Source organism: Falco rusticolus, chromosome 4 (assembly GCF_015220075.1).
Source record: "Falco rusticolus isolate bFalRus1 chromosome 4, bFalRus1.pri, whole genome shotgun sequence".
Classification (NCBI taxonomy): domain Eukaryota; kingdom Metazoa; phylum Chordata; class Aves; order Falconiformes; family Falconidae; genus Falco; species Falco rusticolus.
In genome coordinates this window covers 43411435-43434052 of record NC_051190.1, presented here as the reverse complement: position 1 = coordinate 43434052, position 22618 = coordinate 43411435, and the positions used below count along the sequence as shown (strand labels likewise).

The 22618-nt window shown below is 37.3% G+C and overlaps 1 protein-coding gene across 5 annotated transcripts in view; it reads right to left on the bottom strand.

Moving 5' to 3' along the window:
- Positions 1-22505, bottom strand: part of PARN (poly(A)-specific ribonuclease) — a 60360-nt gene extending 37855 nt beyond the window's left edge. For 2 of the 5 annotated variants that reach the window (XM_037384206.1, XM_037384207.1), the window contains exons 1-18: positions 22399-22505; positions 21964-22041; positions 21025-21104; positions 19113-19180; positions 18937-19018; positions 18133-18193; positions 17275-17440; positions 17011-17076; positions 16217-16255; positions 14324-14366; positions 13594-13674; positions 11395-11451; positions 10245-10322; positions 9070-9113; positions 8540-8582; positions 6740-6815; positions 4416-4526; positions 4263-4332 (exon numbers count right to left, since the gene is read on the bottom strand). In XM_037384206.1, coding sequence (XP_037240103.1) covers positions 4263-4332; positions 4416-4526; positions 6740-6815; positions 8540-8582; positions 9070-9113; positions 10245-10322; positions 11395-11451; positions 13594-13674; positions 14324-14366; positions 16217-16255; positions 17011-17076; positions 17275-17440; positions 18133-18193; positions 18937-19018; positions 19113-19180; positions 21025-21104; positions 21964-22041; positions 22399-22417 — 1262 coding nt within the window. In that variant the 5' untranslated portion in view covers positions 22418-22505. Of the gene's footprint in view, positions 1-4262; positions 4333-4415; positions 4527-6739; positions 6816-8539; positions 8583-9069; positions 9114-10244; positions 10323-11394; positions 11452-13593; positions 13675-14323; positions 14367-16216; positions 16256-17010; positions 17077-17274; positions 17441-18132; positions 18194-18936; positions 19019-19112; positions 19181-21024; positions 21105-21963; positions 22042-22394 lie in introns of all 5 variants that reach the window. The other 3 variants (XM_037384210.1, XM_037384208.1, XM_037384209.1) reach the window with 3 other exon arrangements.
- Between the last annotated feature and the right edge of the window lie 113 nt (positions 22506-22618).

Below are 22618 nucleotides of genomic sequence, written 5' to 3'. Positions count from 1 at the left end.
ATTACAGCACTAACTGCCATCTTGTAGCACTAACTTATATCATATGGATTATGAACACTGAGTTGCAGCATAATCTCTAATTAAGTATCCATAATTATGGTTGTAAGATTCCTCATCTATCTGCAGAAAATTTAAACTAATAAGGTTGTTCTGTACGACAACATAAACCCTACTTTATATTAAATTAGCTAGATTCGCGAAGTTGTAGCTATGGCATTACTTTTTACTACATTAATTCACAGTAATGTAAAAGCTATACTGACCAAGCTAAAAATAAAATAAAATAAATATTTCCTACACTGCTTAAAGGCTACAGCCAGAACACATGGTCAGAGGATAGACATCTATTTCTCAATATACAACAATATCCTAGGAACTCTGAGGTATCTGGAGACAGCCACTTGGAAGACAATTGTTTCTGTAGCAAGTCAAGCAACATAAGGAGAGGGCAAGGCTACAATCATGCCACTTCACAGCAAAGCTTAAGTGGTCTCAAGCAGTCAACATTCAACCTCTGCTTTGAGCTAAGACAAAACTTTTCACAGTTGTGTGATAAACTGTATAGAGAAACTGATGCAGCTGAAAAAAAAAGAAAAGGCATCTTTTAAAACCCAGATCAGTTTACCAATCCAGCTCAGTAACCAGTACAGCCACATGTGGCTGAAAGCACAAGGACAGCAAGCGTTCACTCCTACACTATGACCGAAAAGTCAAACTGCAGAAAAGCATGCTGATGTTCTTTTGCAATAATTTTGCAAAGAAAATTAGATTAATATAGAAAAGCAGAGGGAGAAATTAAATGATTTGCAATACATGCCAGAGAACCTAGCTCCGTGGTGAGACATTTTCCACAATTACAGCACAAAGCCAAGCTATCTGCACAGATTTTGGTTTCTGATATCCCTTTGTACAAAAACCCCACCATTTCTAAGATAATTCATATTTCTACAGACCATCATGCTCTTCAGCTCAACAAAACATGGCGTTTTCATTTTTCTAGACCGCTCTCACCCCCTGCCTCCAGCTACATCAAGAGAAAAAACAACCCCAATATTCAAACAACCCAAAGAGTTCTGAAATAAAGTTGTCATTAAAACTTTAGGAGGGGCTTATGGGTGGGGGCAGGGAGGTATGGAAGAAGAGATGTTGCTCTAAACAAAATAGGTCAAAAAATTTCTAATCAACTCCGAAATATATAACAGAATATAGTATCCGAATTATACACATAAGAGTTTAGATATTACAATATAAAAAGTCCCATCACCTCAACTTGTAAGTGTTCATCAGGGATTACTCAGAGCAGATTGTTCACATGAACGTGATTTTTCAAAGACACTACATACAAATATACAAGAAAGCATAAAGATTACAGAAATGCATCTCTGGAAATCTTGGCTTGTTGAATTACCATATAACTTACTGCCTTATGCCTAAAGAGCTGAACGACCCTAAGGCAAAGTCTGGTTTTAATCGGTTCCACTCTTACAAGAAGTTGAAGCTAAAGATTCTACCTGTGCTCATCATTAACCTATATGAACATTAAGCTATATGTGGGCCACTGCTCTTTAATGGCAATCCAGGAAGTTCTGTAACTTTACTGACAAAGAGAGGTCAAAGTAACTACTGAAAAAAGCATTACTTTCCTTTGAAGGCTAAGTTCCTAAAAATCAAAGCTTGATTTTTCAGTTTTAAATTTACTTCCACTATTCACATTAGTGACAAGTCTATTCAAACAGAAAACATTTCAAAATCCCATCAGTCACACCAATCATGTAAAAGTTTAATCTCTAAACTGTATTTAAATATTAACACCTAGTATTCAGAAATCTGGAAATTAAGACTTTAGGAGCAACCCAAAGAATCATAAAGTGTTCTGCTTTAAAGAAATTTTCAAGACTATCTTGATAATAGCTCAAACTGAGAACACTGCTTCTAACTAACTCCCTTATAAAAAACTACTTCTGTTCAGCTTCTTTCAGGAAAAAGTTTTGTGACAGATAGTATAACTTTCATTTGTTTAGCTTACTGTTTGCATGTTGTAGTTTGTGTTTTGCTTGAAGAACATGACTACAGCACAAAGGAAAAGGTTTCCTTGTTCTGACTGCTGCCCACAGGATCAGGTAGAACTTCTGGAGGAAGGAGGAAGATAGGTTTTTTTCTCCCCAGGAGGAAGAGAGGATGCTCAGCTAGGGAAAGCTTCTAGACCACAAACTAGAGAAAACTAGGTGTAGCAGGAAGCTAGCTGGCAGCCCAGAGCATACCTGCAAAAAAGCCCCAGAAGCAACATACTTACTAGGGACCTTAAGATAACTAAGTAAATTGCACAAGCCCTGGATGCTACTTGAAGGTGCTACACAGACCAGGTGCTGGAGATGGAGGCCTGCTCTGCAAGGACATATTGAACTGAGCAAAAGACTTTTTCATTTAAAGATCCAACAGCTCTGACTTATGAGATATACTTAAATCTTTTTTCTTTTTTAAAAAGTAATTATTCTTACATCTGTCTTATTCTGGTTTGTTATTTTGCATTATAGTTTAAAAAAATTAGCTTTAAAAATACAAGCCTTGGCCTGCTCACTATCAGGAGTCTCATCTCCAAGCTCTGAGGCGAGGTGGCAGATGTTAGAATATGGCAAAGCTTCTAAGATTATGTGAAAGTAAGACATAGCACGTCTTCCAAGTTTCCATGACTTAAAAATAATAGATAGCTTTTCTGAAACAAGAAGCTACAAGGTCTGAATAATGACAGAATGGATAAGTTTTCTTTTTTCTTGTAAACAGTAATTTTCAGTTCTTGCTATATTGATCTCCCTGCAGTTTTTTTGTTAACTTTCCCTTTCATTACAGTTAGGCAGTGTTAACTCTGAATCCAGAACAGACACAGCAGGCTTCCTCTCAAAACTCTGAAATGTCACTGTTAGAGGAAAGCCACATTTGAAGTACACAACTTAATTAACTTGAAAAGCTTAAATTTAAAGTATTATTGTGACAGTTTAAGTTTCAGTTTGTACTTGTTGCAGACATGCATCTCTAGAAAGAACTGAAAGCATTTTGGTTAATGATTGAAAAAATAACCCCCTCAATTTGCATCTACTAGTTGGCGAGTGTGTGTGCTGGTATTACTGAAAATAATCCTGTGGCAAGTCCTATCTTAAAATGAAATGATGCTGATCTATCATCATCTTCACATGCAAATCAAGCTGTCACTGTGGGTCCATGTTCAACCTAAGGAATGTACATATAATTTATAATGTCTGCTAGAATATATGGAGGCACTGCCTCACACATCTCAGTGTCAGGAGAATCACCTAACTGCTCTCGATACGTTAATTTGGTTTCCAGACTGATGAAAGCTAAAAGCCATCAGTCACAATTATTCCCCCATTAGTGTGGGCCATCTGAAGCTAAAGTAATTATTTTTGCCGACCCCTATATGATAGGGTTTGAAAGGATGGGTTTCTCCTGAATTTAAACAAGCAAACAAACAGACAGACTAAGGCTCTAACAGCTTTTTAATTTCAACTCCTTTCCCTTTATGTGACAGGTTATACTATCTTTAGAAGCTTTCATAAGGTAAAATCTACAGACTAAAAACACAAGGAATCAAATCTGTGCATAAAGACTTCTAGATATCTCAAGTCTTACTTCAATTTGTTCCAGGATTTTGCATGAAGATCCAGTTCAAAAAGCAAAATACTGATCATAGCATCATCCCGTAAACTACTCATCATATGTGTTTATTATACCTTCTTAAAAATGGGTTACCTGATAATGTTAATACAATAGCTTTGCGTTATTTGGATCAGTATTACAGTAGGTATATTTTAGTTTTTCCAGACATTTTAGTGTGCTCGGTTTTAACTATCACCAGTTTCTGACAGCGTCCTACAACATAAAGAATACCTGACCAGTTTTTCTTCAGTTCCACTACTCCCAGAGATTACTCCAGAGACAATTTTCCAAATTGTAAACATATTCTCAACACTGGCATGGACAAGGCCATTTAAAGCAGTCCAGGTATTCTTTTAAGTGTCCTTTTACAGGTTGGCATAAAGTAAACCATTCTCTTCAAAACAGAAGGTATTCACTTTACAACCTCCGGCCTCTCTGCAGTGTTACTAGTGTGAACCAGAAAGCCAATCAAAACTGAAGTGTAAGGAAAAATGCAGTTAGCCATTGATTCTGAGGCTAGAGATACATATTCTAAGGCTCGTGTCTTATTTCCACGTTTTAGCAGGTCTTCTAATTTGACAGCTACTTACTTGTTAAAAAAAGGTTCAATGAGTTTTGATCTAGCAGACACATGGTTTTTCGGAGGACTGAGGAATGAACCTGATGAACGAAGAAGAAATTCAGTACATAGCAGCTACAGACAGCACACTAAAGAGAAGGTTTGAAAAAGACTACGTAGATACCTAGGAAATTAGCCATAGAGATGAAGCACAGTCCAGTAATGTAAGCATCATATCCTGCTTCATGAAGTTGTTCAGAAGCTGTATCATAACTTGGAAACCCTTCTGCACTTTCTGAGGAGAAAAAAAAAATATTTGTAAACACATTATCACGAAAGTTAAAGGCAGATGTCTATGCTCTACCCACATGCTTATTTTGTCACAGCCAAACATAATTTGGTTAATTTATATGATTTTCTGAAAATTCAGAAGTTCTGAAATCTCAGAAGTTTGAAAAAAGCCCAGTTTGGGATTTTATTTTTCAAAAAGAATAGGCTCCTAGGGTAGAAACTTCTTTCTACTAAAAAACTATCCATTCACAGACGTACTTAGCCAAAATGGAGTATTAATTCTAATACAATGACAGCAGGATTCCCCACACAGCTTGTTTTTTTCTTGACTGTCTTGCATTTAAAAAAATAAGACATTCAGGTCAATTGAAAACTTGAATATTAACCTGCTTGCTAACCATCAGATTGACGTGTGATCAGATTTTGAGTTATTTAAATGATGAAGATGGAACTAAGTGTTTAAAGAATTCTTTATTGATGACTTTATTGACAGTCACATTTGGTGTTTCTGTGAAAAGCTGGAGAAGTATCCCTTGAATCACTTCTGAAAGTGGAAACCTTAACAGGTACTTTTCTGAAGAGAAGTGTCTGGAAGTACCCTATCTCAGCAACAGAGAAATATGTGCATATCACACATTCTTCTTTGTCATTTAATTTTTTCCCACTCCCAGCACTGAAGTTGTTTCACCCCTTTGTCTAGCTTCTCAACTTCTAAAAAGCTGGCTTATTTCCCCCTATGAGTTATACTGAGAATAGAACTGGAAGAATAAAGTTAACTGTTTAAAAAGCCAGAATCATGAACCTCACATTAAACAGAATTACAGAATTCATGTTTCAGTATGTACCTTAATTTGTTGCATTCAGCCTATCAAAAGAAGCTAAAACAATAATTAAACATACCAGAATTTAAAATATTGATACAAACATACTAGCAGCGTAACTTACACAATATAAATATGTAAGCAGATATATTTGTATTTTGTAATAAGAAACCTGAATCCAAATTTTGTATATAGAACTAGAGTAGAAACATCAGGCCTTTTTCCAGATGAGTCCTTGTAATGTTTATTTAAAAAATTAAGTTGTCCGAGATTAGACAAACAATGTTAAGCTATACTGGCTGAGCCGAAAAGGACGTTCCTTAGTGCTTGATTTTTTTTTTTTTAATAGTTACATATCCAAAAGAAAACATAAATTAACAGTTAAAACATGCTTTGCTTTGGATGTTCTGAACCACATTAATTATCCCTGATTAAATATTAACACTTCTGAGTCAGTTAACAATAATGGTCATATTTTGCTCAAGAAAAAAATACAGTAAGATTCTTATTTTATATTACATCACCCAAAATAGTACTGGACAGCTGCAAAATTATGTTACATCCTGAGAAAAAGTGACAGAGGCTACGCCAGTACAAGGTCTGCATGCAATTATTGTACACTCCATATTCATGATACTACTTAGGGTCTAGGCACCAACAGCTCCTGCTTATGGTCCAGGAAGATTGTAGATTATCCATCTTATTATCTCTCGTTACTACAGCTTAAGTAAATCTGCTCTGCGCATTCAGCAATATAAAAAAGCATCACTTACCTTGGTTTTGATTATGCATTGAGTCTTCCCCTTCCAAAATACTCTACTGTTCAGTATTGCCCTCCCTTTTCTAAATCAGCAGCTTAAGAAAAATTCCAGAACCTTGAGATAAGCTTGCCCTTTGATTAAACATCCTTTCATTTACCTCAAAGCATAGAAAGCTCTAAAGGAATTTTAATAAATTTCTAAAACACACCTGACTAATCACTACTGTGTACGCTTCCTTGGTTCTGTCCAAGGGCCTATTAGAATGCTCCAGCTTTGATGTGAAGGACAGTAACACCAAATGAAACTGTTTTAAAACAATTTCAGGTTAGTCATCAAAATTCAACCTAAAAACCAAAATGCCATCATTAAAAGATGATGTAACTGCTGTTCACTGAATACATCCATTCTTCTATTACCTGAAATAAAGTGGAAGGATTCCTACTGACTTCCACCAACAGCTCTAAATATAACTGCACATATGTATATTGTCCACCTTTAAAGTCCCTTTCATCAAAACACTAACTATTAATAGATGAATTCACATTCCAGATCAAGAACAAAAATAATCAAAGCACTCTCTTTCCTCTGAAAGAGGAAAACATTTCAGAAATAAGACCATTTTGATTAATCCGTACCAACTTTAGGAGGGCTGAATGGAACCTCTTTCAAACGCTTTTCTAGTTCTGCAAGGGATGTATTATTAATGATCTCCTGCAAGAAAAGACATCATTAACTGCCAATGCCAAGCACATTTTCCCTGGAAACTGAAATCAAATAGGATAAAATGAGTATTTACTGCTGCCATCTTGTGCTGTCTAAAGATTTATATATAGCCTCATTTCAAACTAATACACCAGAGAAGTCTGTCAAGACATATTTTAAAAAGTTAACTTGTCTCACCTACAACATAACGAGTCACAAGCATTTATTAATACTTTTCAGAATTCTTGATGATGAATTATACCAAAGTAATATTTCTATTTGAATCAGGTTCCATGCACGGTTCCTACATGGCAGGGAAAAAGAAAGCACAAACAGCAAGGCAAAATATCCTAAATATCGATCATAGTGGTTGAAGGCTTTCAAAGCGAGTACTGAAGTGTGCTTGATGACTGGACATTCTTCAACAGTTTTGTAAGTGTAAATACTGCCGATTTCAAGTAATGTAATAAGACAGTAAAAGAAGCCTGACAATGAGAAAGCTGCTCCTACATTTCAGCTTTGCTGAGTTGCAATACTGTATCTATATATACACATAAAAAATGTCACCAAAAGATACACAGATTATTAATATCTTCAAACTTCTTGAAGTTCTTAATCAAATATACATTGTCAATCAGTATGACAAAGAAAATTCATGCAGAATCAGTAACAAGTGGGGAAAAAAATCTCACACAATATCTTAGTTGTATGAAATTTACAAGGACAAAACTTCCTTTGGTTCTAAATCAAGACAGCTGTTTACAGTTGATCAAAGTCTACTGTCTGAAAACTTATCAAGAGGTCAGTAGAATGAACAAGCTCAAATGATGCATTATATTGCCATCCCAAAGCACCATTTGACAACAACAGCCTAAACTCCAAGCATCTACTGTAAAAATTACAAATATCAACATAACTGTACCAAACATAAAGCTTGTGCAGGATCGAATTTTCAGAATACAGAAGCCTTTATTTTTACTACAATAGTATGCAAGACAAACCTGAAAATATCTAAGTATACTTTAATGAGATTTTCTGTTATGCAATGCTCTAAAGTCAGAGACATACGCAGAAAGATAGATGCTGCTTCACCAGCATGGTTTTTAATTCATTCATTCCAAAGGCACACAGGAAAGCAAGAAAGTATGATCACTTATCCCAATAATTCTCTGGAAGAATAAAATTCATGCTGCAAGAGGTTTTAAAAGAAACCTGCAATTTTTTTTTCCTGCTGACTACCCACTGAACAGCAGGCCACAACAGAACCTAATGATGATGTTCAAGAATCTTTTTCTAGACAAATCTAAGTCAGCATTCACAATATTCTAAAGCTTTGAGTATACAAGCAGCTTTCAGGTCCTATTTGTTCATGAATAACATTTTTTTCCTCCTGAGGAGACATGCAGTCTTGTGTTGATTTACAAGATAAAAAAATCTGATAATCACATTTTAAGTAGCAAAAATGTTACGTTTTTTGGAATTCAAAGCTGCCAAGTTACCTTAAAACTGCAATAAACACAAAAACCACTTGTACAAAAGTAAAAACTTGTATTCTAAATATATTGTAAGTTTGGATAAGGGGTTTTAAGAAAAAGCATTCTTTTACAAAAAAAGGAGCATCACAGAAAACATTGTTAGACATTTTTCTCTAAACAAAATAATAATTTGTTTCCATACACACTTAAAGCAAACTCATATCCTCAAATCATTCTATAACATTATCTTAAATTTACCTTAAAAGGTTGTGTACTTGCCATCAGTTTAGTATCCAATAGCCTAGGAACAAAGACAGACATAAGTGAGTTGAAACAGAACAATGTCCACATTGTCAAATCCTCAGAAATGTTTTGGTGTATTAGCTGGGTAACAGCAATTTCACCCTACTGAAAAATTACTCTCAGATCTCAGAGCAGCCAAAACACTCCTCGGCTTTGTTCAGCGTGAAAAAGGACAGCAACTAAGCAATAACAAGAGATACAAACAATAAGTAGCAAATAAGTCTTGTTCCAAATGTAGTGCAGATTCAGAACACCAAACGCCACGCCAAAAACAACAAGATAGCAAAACTGCTTGTTCTGCCAAGAATTAGAACAGCAGTGCTGATTTTCTGAAAACGAGGAGATACAGAATAGAATACTTGAAAAACTATCTAATTTGCTCCCAGATTTGTTTCCAGTAACAGCTAGGTTACAGGGCTAGGACAAACAGTATCAGCTTGCTAAAACAATATTAAAGCTGTTGACATTTTGAACTAAGGACTTACCGGGGAAAGACACATGATGTTACTTCCTTGAACTCGCTTAGGTCCTAATTTAATGTAAAACCAGAAGATAAAATCCAAATAAGTTAACTGTTCATCAGTCTCAGGACAACAGCAGTAGCTACAACTATATAATCAGCTTCTAAAACTGAGATACAGTGACTGAATTCTCACCTCCTAAGAGACACATTCATCAGCATTACCATAAATACCACCTGCAATTACACAGAACTACAGACTAATTATTTCTGATTTGTCGTGATTCATAAGTGTTCTATCACCTCCAATACTTTATCTTATTATATAACCTAGACTAAATCTAACTGCAGCTGTGTTAACAGTTACAGTTAAGTGTTCCCAGCATTTAGTACGTCAATGGAATACATACAGTCACTCCAGGTGGACAGCTGACTGCCTGCAGGTTTAGACCTTCCAAGTGTCAAAAGTACAGGAACAACTGACAACTGCTTATGTCCCAACACCATCTGAACAAATCCCAGACTCCCTTCTCCCACCTCATAACCAAGCCTTTCCCATAATACCCACAAGCCCTTGACAACTGCAAGTGATATAACTATCATGCGAGCCAGCCTTCTAATGAGACCTTTGGCTGCTTCAGACAACGTCCTCGGTTCTAATGCATAGCTCAGCTTTACTTAATTGTTAAGACTATTGCAGTCATGAGCCATTAGACTGGCCTACTGCAGTCATGAAAATACACTCCCTCTAATTACTCAAGACATTCCACCTCTTGACCCGAATTATATGAAAATGTGTATTCCCACTTTGTAAACTACAAGGGGGAAAATGCCACATGATAATGCTGAAGCCCCACACGAGTAACTTAACAAGTCAGTAAGGTAAATTTACCTGCAATGGCAGGTAATCAGTCAACCCAAGCAGTTTCTGAGGGACTAAGAGATATGAACAGAAACCACAATTCAATTCCAACATTTAATTTGAACATTTTAAAAACGTAAAGGAGAAGAAATAAATCCACCCAAGCTTTCTACGTGAAGATTTAGGAAAATACGTCAGTGGCACTGAAGAAGTGCTCTTTTTAAAATACTTTTCTGTTGTTCTTAATAGACTGTCATATGCTTCCACTCACAAGAAAGTTTGGAGGCGAGACTAAACACAAATTATTTCATCCTCTGAACACTCAGAAGATTACTTACATCAGGTAGGGGACAATAGAACTGGTGTATAGTATGCATAACATCCAGCAGCATATTGTGCCCAATAACAAGCTTGCCCTGTGAGAAGAACGTTAAATGTTAGTTACACTTCCAACCACGGCCGCAGCAAGAGCAATATGTGAAAAGCACCTATCCCAGGCACCAGCCAAGGGCAGCTGGGAACAAATACAAATCTAACCTCCCCATTTGCTCTCTGCCTGCCCCACAGACTCCTCTCCACTCTCTCAGAGCACCCACTTTTTCCTCCACTCCCAACCACTTATCAAAGCCTTCAGCAGCAGCTTGAAATGTTGAGAAGATGTGCTAGAATAGCTACTTATAACTTGGTTTCCAAATGTAATCTAAGATTTAAGTCAAATGATTCCTCAGTCCACTACCTTTTAATTTACAACTTGTACAACAACTCACAATATATTCTTTACTGTTGTAAATATATGATAGTTATTAGGGGCATGATCTGGCTTCTCACAGTGCATAATCTTTCATGCCAGATGCTGTAGAAGCAAGTCCCTTCTTGAAAAAGTACAAGAATTTTTTTGAATGTTAACTTTGATTCATTTGACATGACAACCTTTTCTGCTTCCCTGCATCCTCCACTTGCTAGAGGAAACAATATGTGTGTGTTTGGGTATTTTTCTACACAGCAGGCTGTAACAACTACATAAAAATAATTGGGCTGAAGGGGACAGATGTAAAACTATAGCCTATTTTAACTAAGTACGTAGAAGTGAACCAGATGACCTTCTCAGATTAAGCCTTTAACTGCCAGGGAAAAAATAAAAAAAACAAAACCAAAACCAAACAAAAAAATAATCTTTTGGGGACAGAGAAAAAAAAAGCCCTTCAAAGTTTAGTTACTTCTTAAGAGCCCTAAGAAATCGGTACTGTTGACTCTTACAGATAATGAGGTCGTTCATGTCATTAATTTAAGAGCTTACTTAACATACCATACTCAATCGTTGTAAAACAGGAAGCAACACTGACTTATGAGAAAAGGAGAAAAAAAAAGAGATAAACCACTTCAGCCTGTATTTTACCTTATCTTCCAACATGTAACAGCAAAGGAATTCTTTCTTTGAATTTTTTTTTTTCTTACAACCGAAGGTAATTAAAAATTATGTTAACTTACAGAATTAGCAATAGCATGAATGACTCTGGAAAATCCTACCGCATCGTTCAATTCTTCCTGTAAGCAAAGATTCTAACATTAATGAAACAAACACAAATATTGTCAAAACTGCAAACTGGCAGATATAACAGTTTGGCTCAAACTGTTTCTCAACATAACCAAGCACAGACCACAGAGGAAATGCCAGTATTTGGAAGATATATGACATCAAAGCAGGACACTGCTGACAGAATTGCAGTTTTATATGTAGCTCTACTTCACTGTAAAGTAGGGCAAGTTACAAGCTATTGTGGTAGGTTGACCCTAGCCAGAAGCCAAACACTCACTTTGCCTCTTGCTCACTCCCCTTTCCTGGGGCACAGGGAGGACAAAAGGAAAAAAACCCAAACAAACCAACCACAAAAACCCCTCATGGATCAATATGACAGTTTAGCAAGAAAAGGAAAAGCTACATGCACAAACAAAGCAGAAAGAGGAATCCATTCACCACTTCCCATCAGCAGGCAAATGTCAAGCCACTTGCCAGGAAGCAGGGCCCTAGCATGCTTAAAGGTTGCTTGGGAAGATAAACACCATAACCATGGACACCTCCGCCCGACCTCTTGCCCACACCCCCCCCAGCCTACTTGGTTTTGGGGGAGAGTGGAAGAGAGACAGAAAACCTGGACACTGTGCAAGTGCTGTTCAGCAGTAGCCAAAACACTTGTTATGGTATCAACACTTTTAGCCACAAATGCTAAGCACAGCGATGTAAGGGCTGCTGCAAAGGAAGTTAGCTTCACCCCAACCAGGTCAACACAGCTGTAGTTCATCATCACTACACTGTCTTCAACAGTGTCCAACAACTATTAGACTGCACAGTTCAAAAAAATAAAATCAACCTATGTATCTTCAACCATATTTTTTACATATATTCTTATAAAATGCAGCAGGTTGAATCCTGATTATTTCTATTAAATCATTGTATTTTTATGCTAACGTGGAGACTAGGGAAGAAACATTCTTCACTATTTATATAAAAAAACCAAGAAGATTATACAACTGTAATATTACACAAATACAGTATTATATAATACGAGTTACACATTTTAAACGAACTTAGATTGGTTTGTGGGGATCTGACTACAGCATCCATTCTAGTTTCACTTAAAGAATTTTTTCTGGAAGAGGTTTTTCTTTTTCCAGTCTAAGGAAGTAATTTCTCCCTTGCATTATCTGTCTTTGTTCAACCAGAAGTGAAATACGATAAAAACATTCACTGTTATTTTCGTTCAGCTCTGAACGCCACTAGTCAGAGTAATACACCTATAAAGGCCACTTCAGAAAAATCTGCTGTAGTAGCAAATTGTCCCTAACTTGCCTTTTGGAAAAAGTTGTCACATTAGTTGAGATCTGTTAGGTATCTCTTTCCCTCTTAAGAGGCATTCTGCATGCAAGTGTTATCTGCTCCACCCAAATTGACTTTATCTTGAAACTTTATCTTGTGATATGTGGGCACAAATCACAAGAGTGTGATCAAGAACTCCCACAACTCAAGTCTTACGACTTCTTGAAACTTGCATCAGACTCAGTAAGTTAAAATATCAAGTACCATAAACGAGAGTGCCTGAACACACCAGACATGACCTTCCAATCAACTTGTTACTACAGTAGTCATGTGCAGCATGTTTCTATCAAGAAAAATCAGATGACATTAATTGTACAGCACAATTGTACAGTTAAAATTAATTTTAACTCAGACAACTAAGAGCAAGCAAGTTTTGTAACAGAATGCTACTCCAAGGACAGGCTGTGAATCCAAATAACATGAAAACTTGCTTGAGAATTTCTGCAAGACTTTTTGCAATGACTGTTGTTATACAGCACTAATATATGCGAATTGACTTTCCTATTACTAGACCACTCTTCTCTGATAGAGCAGATTCACCTAAGGAGGAATTCACTGCTTGAGAACATTTGTTCAGTATTTCACAGCTACTCATTCTGTAAAATTTTGCAGACTGTCTTGCAACTCTTCATGCTCTATTGCAAAGCCCAAGTTATCTGGTAGAATTTGGAGGACCAATTTCAAACAACATACACAGCCAAACAAAAGGGAAATACTACCAAACCCTACCACACAATTTTGCATAGCTGACTGAAGTCATAGATTCTCCCCCTCCCTCTTTCACCTAAACTAATGAAATGGTACTTATTTACCTGTTCTTTTGCTTGTTTCTGCTGTTCTCTTCTTTTCCGTTCTTCTTCATTTACCTTACTAATAACAATATATCTCTCCTTCTAAAATAAAAAATGTACAGTTTGAGGAATAACTCTGAGAAGTTCATATTTAAGACCACTGCAAGTTTCTCTATATTTACATTGTAACAAAAACGAAGTCACACCTCAGCAGCAGTTACTTGCCACCATGACTGTTTCTATTTTAAGCACCATTTTATCACCTACTCCCAAAAGCCTACTTTAGAAAGCTGTATAAGATTCATCCACCAATCCTAACTTTTACTAAATCTACTTTCTACTGAAGAAAGGTTATCGGGGTTTCCTTGTAAACAGTGAATTTCAAGTGTCTTTTGAAGCAGAGATTTGTGCTAGAAAGTGAGGATATAACATGTGATGCTACTATTTTTCCTCTAAGATCAAGATCTACTTCCACCAATCTTGAACTTCAGATCCACTACATTTTAAAATATTTTTTTTAAAAAAAGGACACTAAAAAGTAAGACTATTAAGCCACACAAATACATGTTTACACTTCATATGCTGGTCAGATTTAACATTTAGAAACTAGTTCATTTTATTCCATTTAAAATGTTTTTCATTCTGCATAATAAAACAAGTTATATCTAAAAGTTAGGAGAGTTGGTAGAAGTGAGAAATACAATTTTATTTAAACACAGCAGATGTTATGGGCAGTAACATGCCTTGTTACCTTATCTGACTCCAGAGTTTCAACATGGATACCTTTTGGATACCTACGTCAAAACAAATGAAAAGTAAATACAGTGTATCACAACAGTGCTTTGATAATTTCAAGTTTCATTATTACTGTAAGTCTTAAGTGCAAAAGAACCATTAAAAGTTCCTTTGTAATTTAAAATAATAAAAAATTTGAAGCAATAAGCTAGCTAAATTGGCCTCCTTACATTATTTAACAGTAGCTAGCACGAAACTGTATTTTCTTACGAGATTTCACATTCTATTGCTGTGGAACCTGTAACAACTTCTTTTAGTAATATTAAGTAAGCACCATCTAGATATTTCTTCACAATCTAGAATCTCTGCTTTCAAGAAATACAAAGCCAAAATGAGTGAGAAAGCACCAATTTACTTGCAGCCACAACACAGCTTCTTTGTGACTGCATGCCTTTCATATGTCACTTATTCTTATAAACAAACCTTCCTGTTAACAGTAAGCTGTAACAGAAAATATTAATACGTGTTGTTACCTCTGCTACACAGCTGCATCATTCTGCCACAATCACATTCAATTACCAAAGTACTACCATACACAGAGCCACACAGATTCACACCAACAGCAAGGCCAAAGAATATTGTCTTTCACTGCTTAACAAGTAGGTATTACTCTGATCTTCCCATTACAATAAACTTACTACAATTATATAACCACCACAGAACCAGAATGTTTCCTTCATCCTCTGGCTACTACTAAAACTAGTACTAGAGAACACATACTAGAATACTATTGTGTCCTCTCGACCCTGATTTCTCACACAATTTTGAACCTAGACCTCACTTCCAAGCTGTTCCATGTCACAGACCTTGCATGCATCAAAACAGTCTTGCATAACAGAACTCTTCAATGGAGAAAATTACCTGTGAAGAGTTCAGGACACAAGGGCAATCAGTAACTCCAGAGTTTTCTGCTTTCATTATCTCCATGCTAACTTCACAACTTTGCTTCCTCTTGCCAATAAACACACGCAATGTACACAGCTGTATACACACAGCTGAATATTAAAATAAATACAGTTCATGAACACACTCTTCCATCCACTGAGAGAAGATGCCAGAAAAAGTATCTGACAAACAAAACACTATGTGCTACCGGAAGCTATAGATATTCTACCACTACATTAAAAATTTCATACAGAAAAATTCCTGAAAACACACCTCTTTTTTCAGATTAGCTCTCAAGCTCACTTCTTGAGATTCCATTTTATAGAAAGCTTTATTTTATCCACTTTCAGTGTAAGCAGCAAAGTGCCAGATACTGTTGCAACATTGAATTAACTAGATTTACAAAAAAAATTTTCCACATTTTACTAGTACAGTCAGAATAATGAAAATCTCTACAGCCTTACAGTTTCTCCTAAGGCCTTAGGGGATATATTTAGGCAAAGATGAGGAATAAAGCCAAGAAAGGAGAAGAGAATTACTACTAAAATTAGGATTTTTAAGTCATCAGAAATGCTTATCCTCGGCATCTAACAGAAAACTACAAACATACCAGTACCTACTACAGAACTAGTAGTTTTTCAAGTAAAGCCCACAATCTATATAAGCACATGTACCTTCTGTTCACTAAAAACCTGTCAAGTTGCATTTGACACGTAATTCTAGGTTGTGCTGTTCTATTCACAGATTTTAGATCAGAATGATAAAATACTAAGCTTTAAAATATTCAGATGAATCATCACAAACTTATTTAATGCAATTTATCTTCAGAACATCATAAAAGTCTTCTCTCAAAGGAAAAAAATCTAAATGAATCGCCTCTGAGTTAAGTAGTTCAGATCTTACCCAGATTTCTTATCAGAAATACTAACAAAAATACAGTAAGGCAATATTACCAGTAACTTACTTCCAGCTCAAGGTCTGATAAATTAATTTCCTCTGAAATCTAAAATCAAAAGAAAATTGTGTTACTAATACTCCTCTTATAAAAGTGTTTCAAAGCAATAATGCTCAGTTAAAGCTGGCTCCATGTTCATTTGTATAAATATTTTTAAAGCCTAAGTCACTGCTACCAGTACCTATAGGCTTGGAAGGGTTTTACTGAACCCTGATGTTCAGTTGCCAAGCTGTAAAGGCATTTGCATCATTTTGTACAGTTATCCACCTATCTTCTCAAAAGCAAATATTCTGTAGTCATGATTACTAAATACAGATACAGCGATGTTACCTTACCCCCAGCTTCACAATATTCTAGTATTTCCAAATGCAATTTTTAAATTATTTTTAAAATAACCGTACTCTCTAAAGACCTGGATTCCAAAGCTAAACTGACTTAGGGAAGGAGACCCGCCAAAACAAGTTTCAATACGCAGTGTCAACTATGAATAACCAACAGCTCAATAGATTTGAGAAACATGTTTATAAAATGCACATCCAAGGCTTATGGAGCACCTCAGCAATAGCAAGAGGCTCACATATGCAAGACACTCCTTTGCTATACTTAAGTATGTTGTCACTAGATGCAAGCAGAGTATGATATCCATATAAATTGCTACGTTTTCTCAACCTTAAGAGATCAGCCAAATGTAGAATTTGCTCAAGTTAACCCACGTAAAGATACTGTTCTTCCTTGTCACTCATGTAATTTTACACGGCCAAAATAATATTTATTTTAGAAGATACGTAATTTCAGAAACTGACCCCGTACACGGCTCCAGTTCCAAACTTTCATTTTCTTCATTCTTTAGTAAGTCTTCTATCTGTTCCCTGGAAGAAACAGATTATTTGCTTGTATGTCTACTGTTCCCTTTTTATGATGTTTACAGCTCTCCCCAAAAGACAAGAAAGCACAAAGAAAACTCTTGCACAGCTAGTGAAGTAATAAAAATAGCTTCATCATACATGTCGCTACTGTTTATGTTTTAGTTTCAACAACATCACAGCATATTAAACAAGTTTACTTACACTATTTTCTCAATGAATTTTTTCTGATCTTCAGGAATTGTTACAGGACACTTTGTGGCATTAGGAGAAATGTATGACAGAGATCCTGCACCATTGGCCTGAGAACGTTTTTCATCATACTGTTCCCTTAGCTGTCTTTCTTCTTCCTGATTTAAATATGGAATTCCTTAAAAAAACAAACAAAACAAACAAACAGAACAGCAGAACACATTTAAAAGCTCATCATAATTAGAGATAAATTAGGGATGTATGATTTAGCTAAGACTTATTACTAACTAAGCATTTGCCAGTATTACACCCCTGAAGGCTTAAAACATATCCTTCCCTTCCAGTCATTTGTTCAAGACCCCATTCTTTATCTGTGTCTATGCAGGCTTCCTTCTAGCATATGCCAATTAGCTGGTACCACTGGACTCTTTGAAGAGCTATATGCCTCATCTGCACAAGGCCCAAGTCTGAGGACTGCAGAGCTGTAGATTACAATCACAAAAATATTTAGTACTCCTCTTCCTTGATATCTGCATCACTTAAATAATAAACTGCAGCAGCACCTACTACAATGCACAGATATATTTTCTGAAATGTTGCTACTGGTCCATTACACAGCTACATAACTTGTTACTCTATCTACTTATGTTTAGCCACCAAAAAAACCCAAACAACAAAGCACTTATCTAAATATGAATTCTATTCTGTTGAATCTATACAATGAGTTTTTTGAAAAAGAGTAACTATCAGCACAACAGTAGATCGGCTAAGAAAAAATTTAAGAACTTCATTATGTGTTAAGGTAGTAACACAAATGACTGCCTTTTTCTTCTTGACATTGAAAGAACGAAAAAAACCACAAAAACTCACCATTGCGAAACACTTTATTAAAATCAAATCCTTGGTTTGCTAAAAAATCTATACTTGAACTCTGCAATAAAAGAAAATAGCTTTACAAGTGACAAGAGTATCTGTGGCATAAAAAGATCAACTCAGTTATTTTTACACTTTTTAAGACAGTATACAAAGTCCAAAGTCAAGAACAACCAAGTTTGTGACCCTAAAGAAGCCACACAGAGTTTAGGCTATACTATTCTTGTTATTTACTTTCAACTTTCCTAAAGTACAAGAACAATAAATACACTAAACAGCATAAAGATGAAAGAATGAGCTATGTGAAGAGAGGAAGCTAAAGAAAGCAAAACATGCTACAGGAGAACAAGTCCGAGATCAGAAAAATGCTAGCAATAGCCTGGGAAGCAGTGAAAGTGAGACAGGCAGATGGAAATAAAGCACCAAACAGAACAAGCAAGCGAGCAGGAAGTCAGACAAGAGGTGGGGCGTGGTGGGGAGGGCAGGTTATGTATAGAATCATCTTGCCAGGTTTGGAACATTATCTCCAGTTCCAGAAACCACACAATAATCTGTGACAAGACTAAAATACTGAAGTCAAAGATATTCCCATAAAGCTCATTTTTAGGGATTGCTACTAAATGGATGCTTATTTATTTAAAAAATCCACAAACCAGAAAGTTATGTTTTTCGCCTTTTAAAAGGTTAAAAGAACCAACCAGTTCTCCCTCTACAATGATGTAGAGTTTGCCTGGAAGTATTTTAGAAGTTTGCTGCAGGTATACCATAACCAAACAAAATCAGACTTGTTTTTCTACTAACCTGACAGACAAATTTGACATCTGGTGAACTTCTGTTAAAGGGTTTTGGGAAAATATAGAAATTAAATGACTTCATTATATACCTGTGAAAAAGATGAGTTGCATGTCAATACAGCTTATCAATATTACTTCATAAATTCCTCAATTAACAAAGCAAGGAATAAGAAAATAACATACTTTTCTTCTGTATGATCATATTTAAAAGTGCAAAGGCCAAACTGAAAGAGCAGAAAATCCATAGAATGCTGCAAAGGAAAGGAAAACTTTGCATGAGAATAAAAATTGTGCACATTTAAAGATAATCCAGGTGCATAAATATTATTTCTCTCCATTTCAAAATTAAGCAAATCTGAATCTTCTAACCAATGTTTGTTCTGTTGGTAATTTTGAAGCAAATACACCAGAGTCTTTCAACTAGTTCTCATCCCCATTTGATCATCTTACTATTGCCCAAAGATGATTTGTAGTATGCACTTCCATTTCATAAACTGACAAGAACTGAGGGAAGTCTCATCTCTCTCCACTTGTTGCTCACACACACACACAAGATGCTGCATCTAAAGCAGCTGTCAGCCTCCTTCTCAACGTTCATTTACAATCCCCATACTGTGGGAGCAGGCTGTGAGGGACACTGGCTGAATATAGTTTTCAAATGTATGTAACAACACATTTAGTATTCTTCTAATCAACGTGGCTAACAGTGGATAACATGATAGATGTACCAGCATAGTCACCAGGCACTTTATCATCATCCCCTCTAGTATTCCACAATTGTTGAATCAGTATTGGAAAGGTTTTTAACACCACTGCAAGTGTACAAGAAAATAAGTATTGCAGTCTCACTGAAAGACTCGTTCCTCCTGAGGGTCAAACACTCATTTTAAACACAAAGAACACTTAGAATTATTCAATTCTATCATAGGGAAAAAATAATGGGTGACAACAGGAAGTACAAAATTCATCCTCTTATCTTTAAGTATAAAGATCAAAAATATCAATAACCAAGTTAATTTATTAGCTGGTAAGAGTTAAGTCTTAAGAATGTGACAACAAGGAATTTCAGGCTGCTTCCAATACACCAGACCTCTTCTTACACTGAGCAACAGAGACTTGACCGTGCCTGCAGAGCTGAATTGTCAGCTACCCTGAAGCATTCAAAAGCTCATTTTCAGCCAGGTGAAGAGAATATGGCACCCTCCAGCCTCCTGGATGCTCTGCAGACTAGTCTCTACTTTTACTGTCTCCTTTAGTGTTTGGGGGTTGGGAGTTTTATGCTTTTTGGTTGTTGTTTTTTTTAAGTTAAAGCCACCTCAGGTTTTGCCATTTGTTGTCCTAATTTCCCCGCAGGAGCACTAACTAGGAATACCCTCATCCTGCAATATCTCTTCACAGTCTATTAGTAAAGAGTGTTTATTGACACCTTGGACACTTCAGGAAACAGCATGCGCTGAGATGCTTAGCATTTCTCTTTTCTGATTCCTTTCTCTTTTGGGAAAAAAAAAAAACCAACCACACAACAAAAACACCAAACTCACAATCCAAAACATCACAGTTTTGACCTTTTGACCTTCACACACCATATGTCGTCTCCTGTGGTCATTTGGCTGTTTTTCAAAACTCTTTCTGCACTGTCCAGCACTTTTTTTTGGTGTGTGTTCCAGAGGCAGAAGTGGTGGCAGCTGGCATTTAAGTTTTGTTACGAACAGTACATGCTGGCAGAGGGAGGTAGTTTGTGAAGGACTCTAGTCCTGATGCAGTTTGTCTGTTGCTGAATTTCTCCTACCAAGTCCTTCCTTGAACTGCTAAATTTTAACACTCTTAACATCCTTTAACAAGTTCGACACACCTATTAGGCCCTGCATGATGAATCAAGTTTGTCTGTCTGTTCTGACCATGACTTCTGCAAGTTTAATGCAACACTCCCCAGTTCTTGTGTTAGTAGAGACAACGAAACAAGCAATCCTCATCTGCTCTAGGTAACTTGACCATACAGACCTCTGTCACGTTTCCCAACATTGTATCCACTCTGAACTATGGAGCTCTAACTTTCTTCCTAGTATTTTCATTTTAGTCAAGGTAAACACTTTACCTTTTTAAGTTTCTGATACCTTTCTTCTGGAGTGTCAAAGCCATTGGTTAATGCACTAACTGAAGGCCCATCACTGATTCCTGAAAAAGCAGAACAGTTTGCTTTGAGTAAGCTTTTCAAAATTAGCCACAGCAAAGAAATGCAACAATTGTAATTTAAGAAAAATGTTTTCACTTAAACGTACATGTTTAGATTATTTCAGTTGAGAAAGATTTTCTGCTGCATAAAAGTACGCATGTTAGCATAAAAGCTAACCAGTTCCATGGTAGTGTTCTAGCAGTAACTCTCTGCTGCTCTGGTTCCTGTTCAACATGATAGTGACATGAAAAGACCTACCAGCAAGATAATGTTGATGGGCCTTTACAGCACAAAGCAGGATGAAAGCCAGATGAAAAATGGGAAGAGTGTTGTTCGTAAATGCATTGAATGACTTCGTCATCTTAAGCAATACTTAAGAACAACCATATTTCCAAAAGTACTGCAAACAAAACCCCATCTTGATCACATTTATGTTTCATGGTTGACTGAGCCGTGTATCCCAAATCATTAAGACACCTCTCTGATGCATAGACCCTCTGGGTTTTACAAACATAAAAGTTCTTACTGCTGCCTTTCCCTGTCCAAAAACTTGCAGGTCCCCCCTAATTTATCCCAATCTCTTGAATTTATGACACACACATAAAATCTTCATTATTTTTTTCCTGAGCTGCAGCCAGAAAGCAATTAACACATTAAAAGATTACTGTGGGGAGAGCCTAGAAGCAGCATGAGTATGACATATATCTTTATTTGACCAAAGCCTTTCTATCACACGTATAGTAAGTGGTTTCATGTTGTGGTAGCCTTAGCTTTATCTTTTTCAAAGTAATACCGAGATACGTTACATGCGCAAAGCAGGGCCCCAGACAGGTATCCAGCACAACACAGGCGTGACTGTACCTGAAAACTCCCCATCAATGGCCAGGAAGTCCGACTCTTCAATAGCTTCGTAGACTTTGCTTAGGTTATCCTTAAAATCTGCGGGTAAAGGGGGAAAACACACCTGAGACTACTACCGACTGCCTAGGCAGCCCGTCGCCCCCCAGGCGGGCTGGGGGGCCGGTGAGGCCGGCGGGGCCTGCCGCCCCCTGGCCCGCCCGCCGCTGCCTCACCCCCGGGGCGCGGCCGGAGGCCCGCCCGCCGCCCTCAGGGGCGAGGGGAGCAACTGGGACCCTCTTCGCCCTGAAAGAGAGGCTGAGGCCGGACCCCACCGCCAGCCCAGGGAAGGGATGCCGGGGCCCAGGGACACCCTCTGCGCCGCCAGCTCGAATCCTCCCGCCGCCGGCCGTGAGATGTGAACCGAGCAAGGGCGTGCAAGGGTGGCTGCTCACTCACTGCTTCTGATCACCTCCATCCCGCGCCCGCACCAGCCCGGCCGCCGCTCGCCTTGGCTTGGCTCGGCCCGGCCTGGCCCAGCCCGGCCCGGCCCAGCCCCGCCCGCCACCACCACCGCCGCCGCCGCCGCCGCCGCCGCCGCCGCGCGCTTCCGGAAACCGCCCCGCTGCACGTAAGCGCCCACGTGAGCGCCGGGTGGGGCGGCCGCCATTTTCTTCCG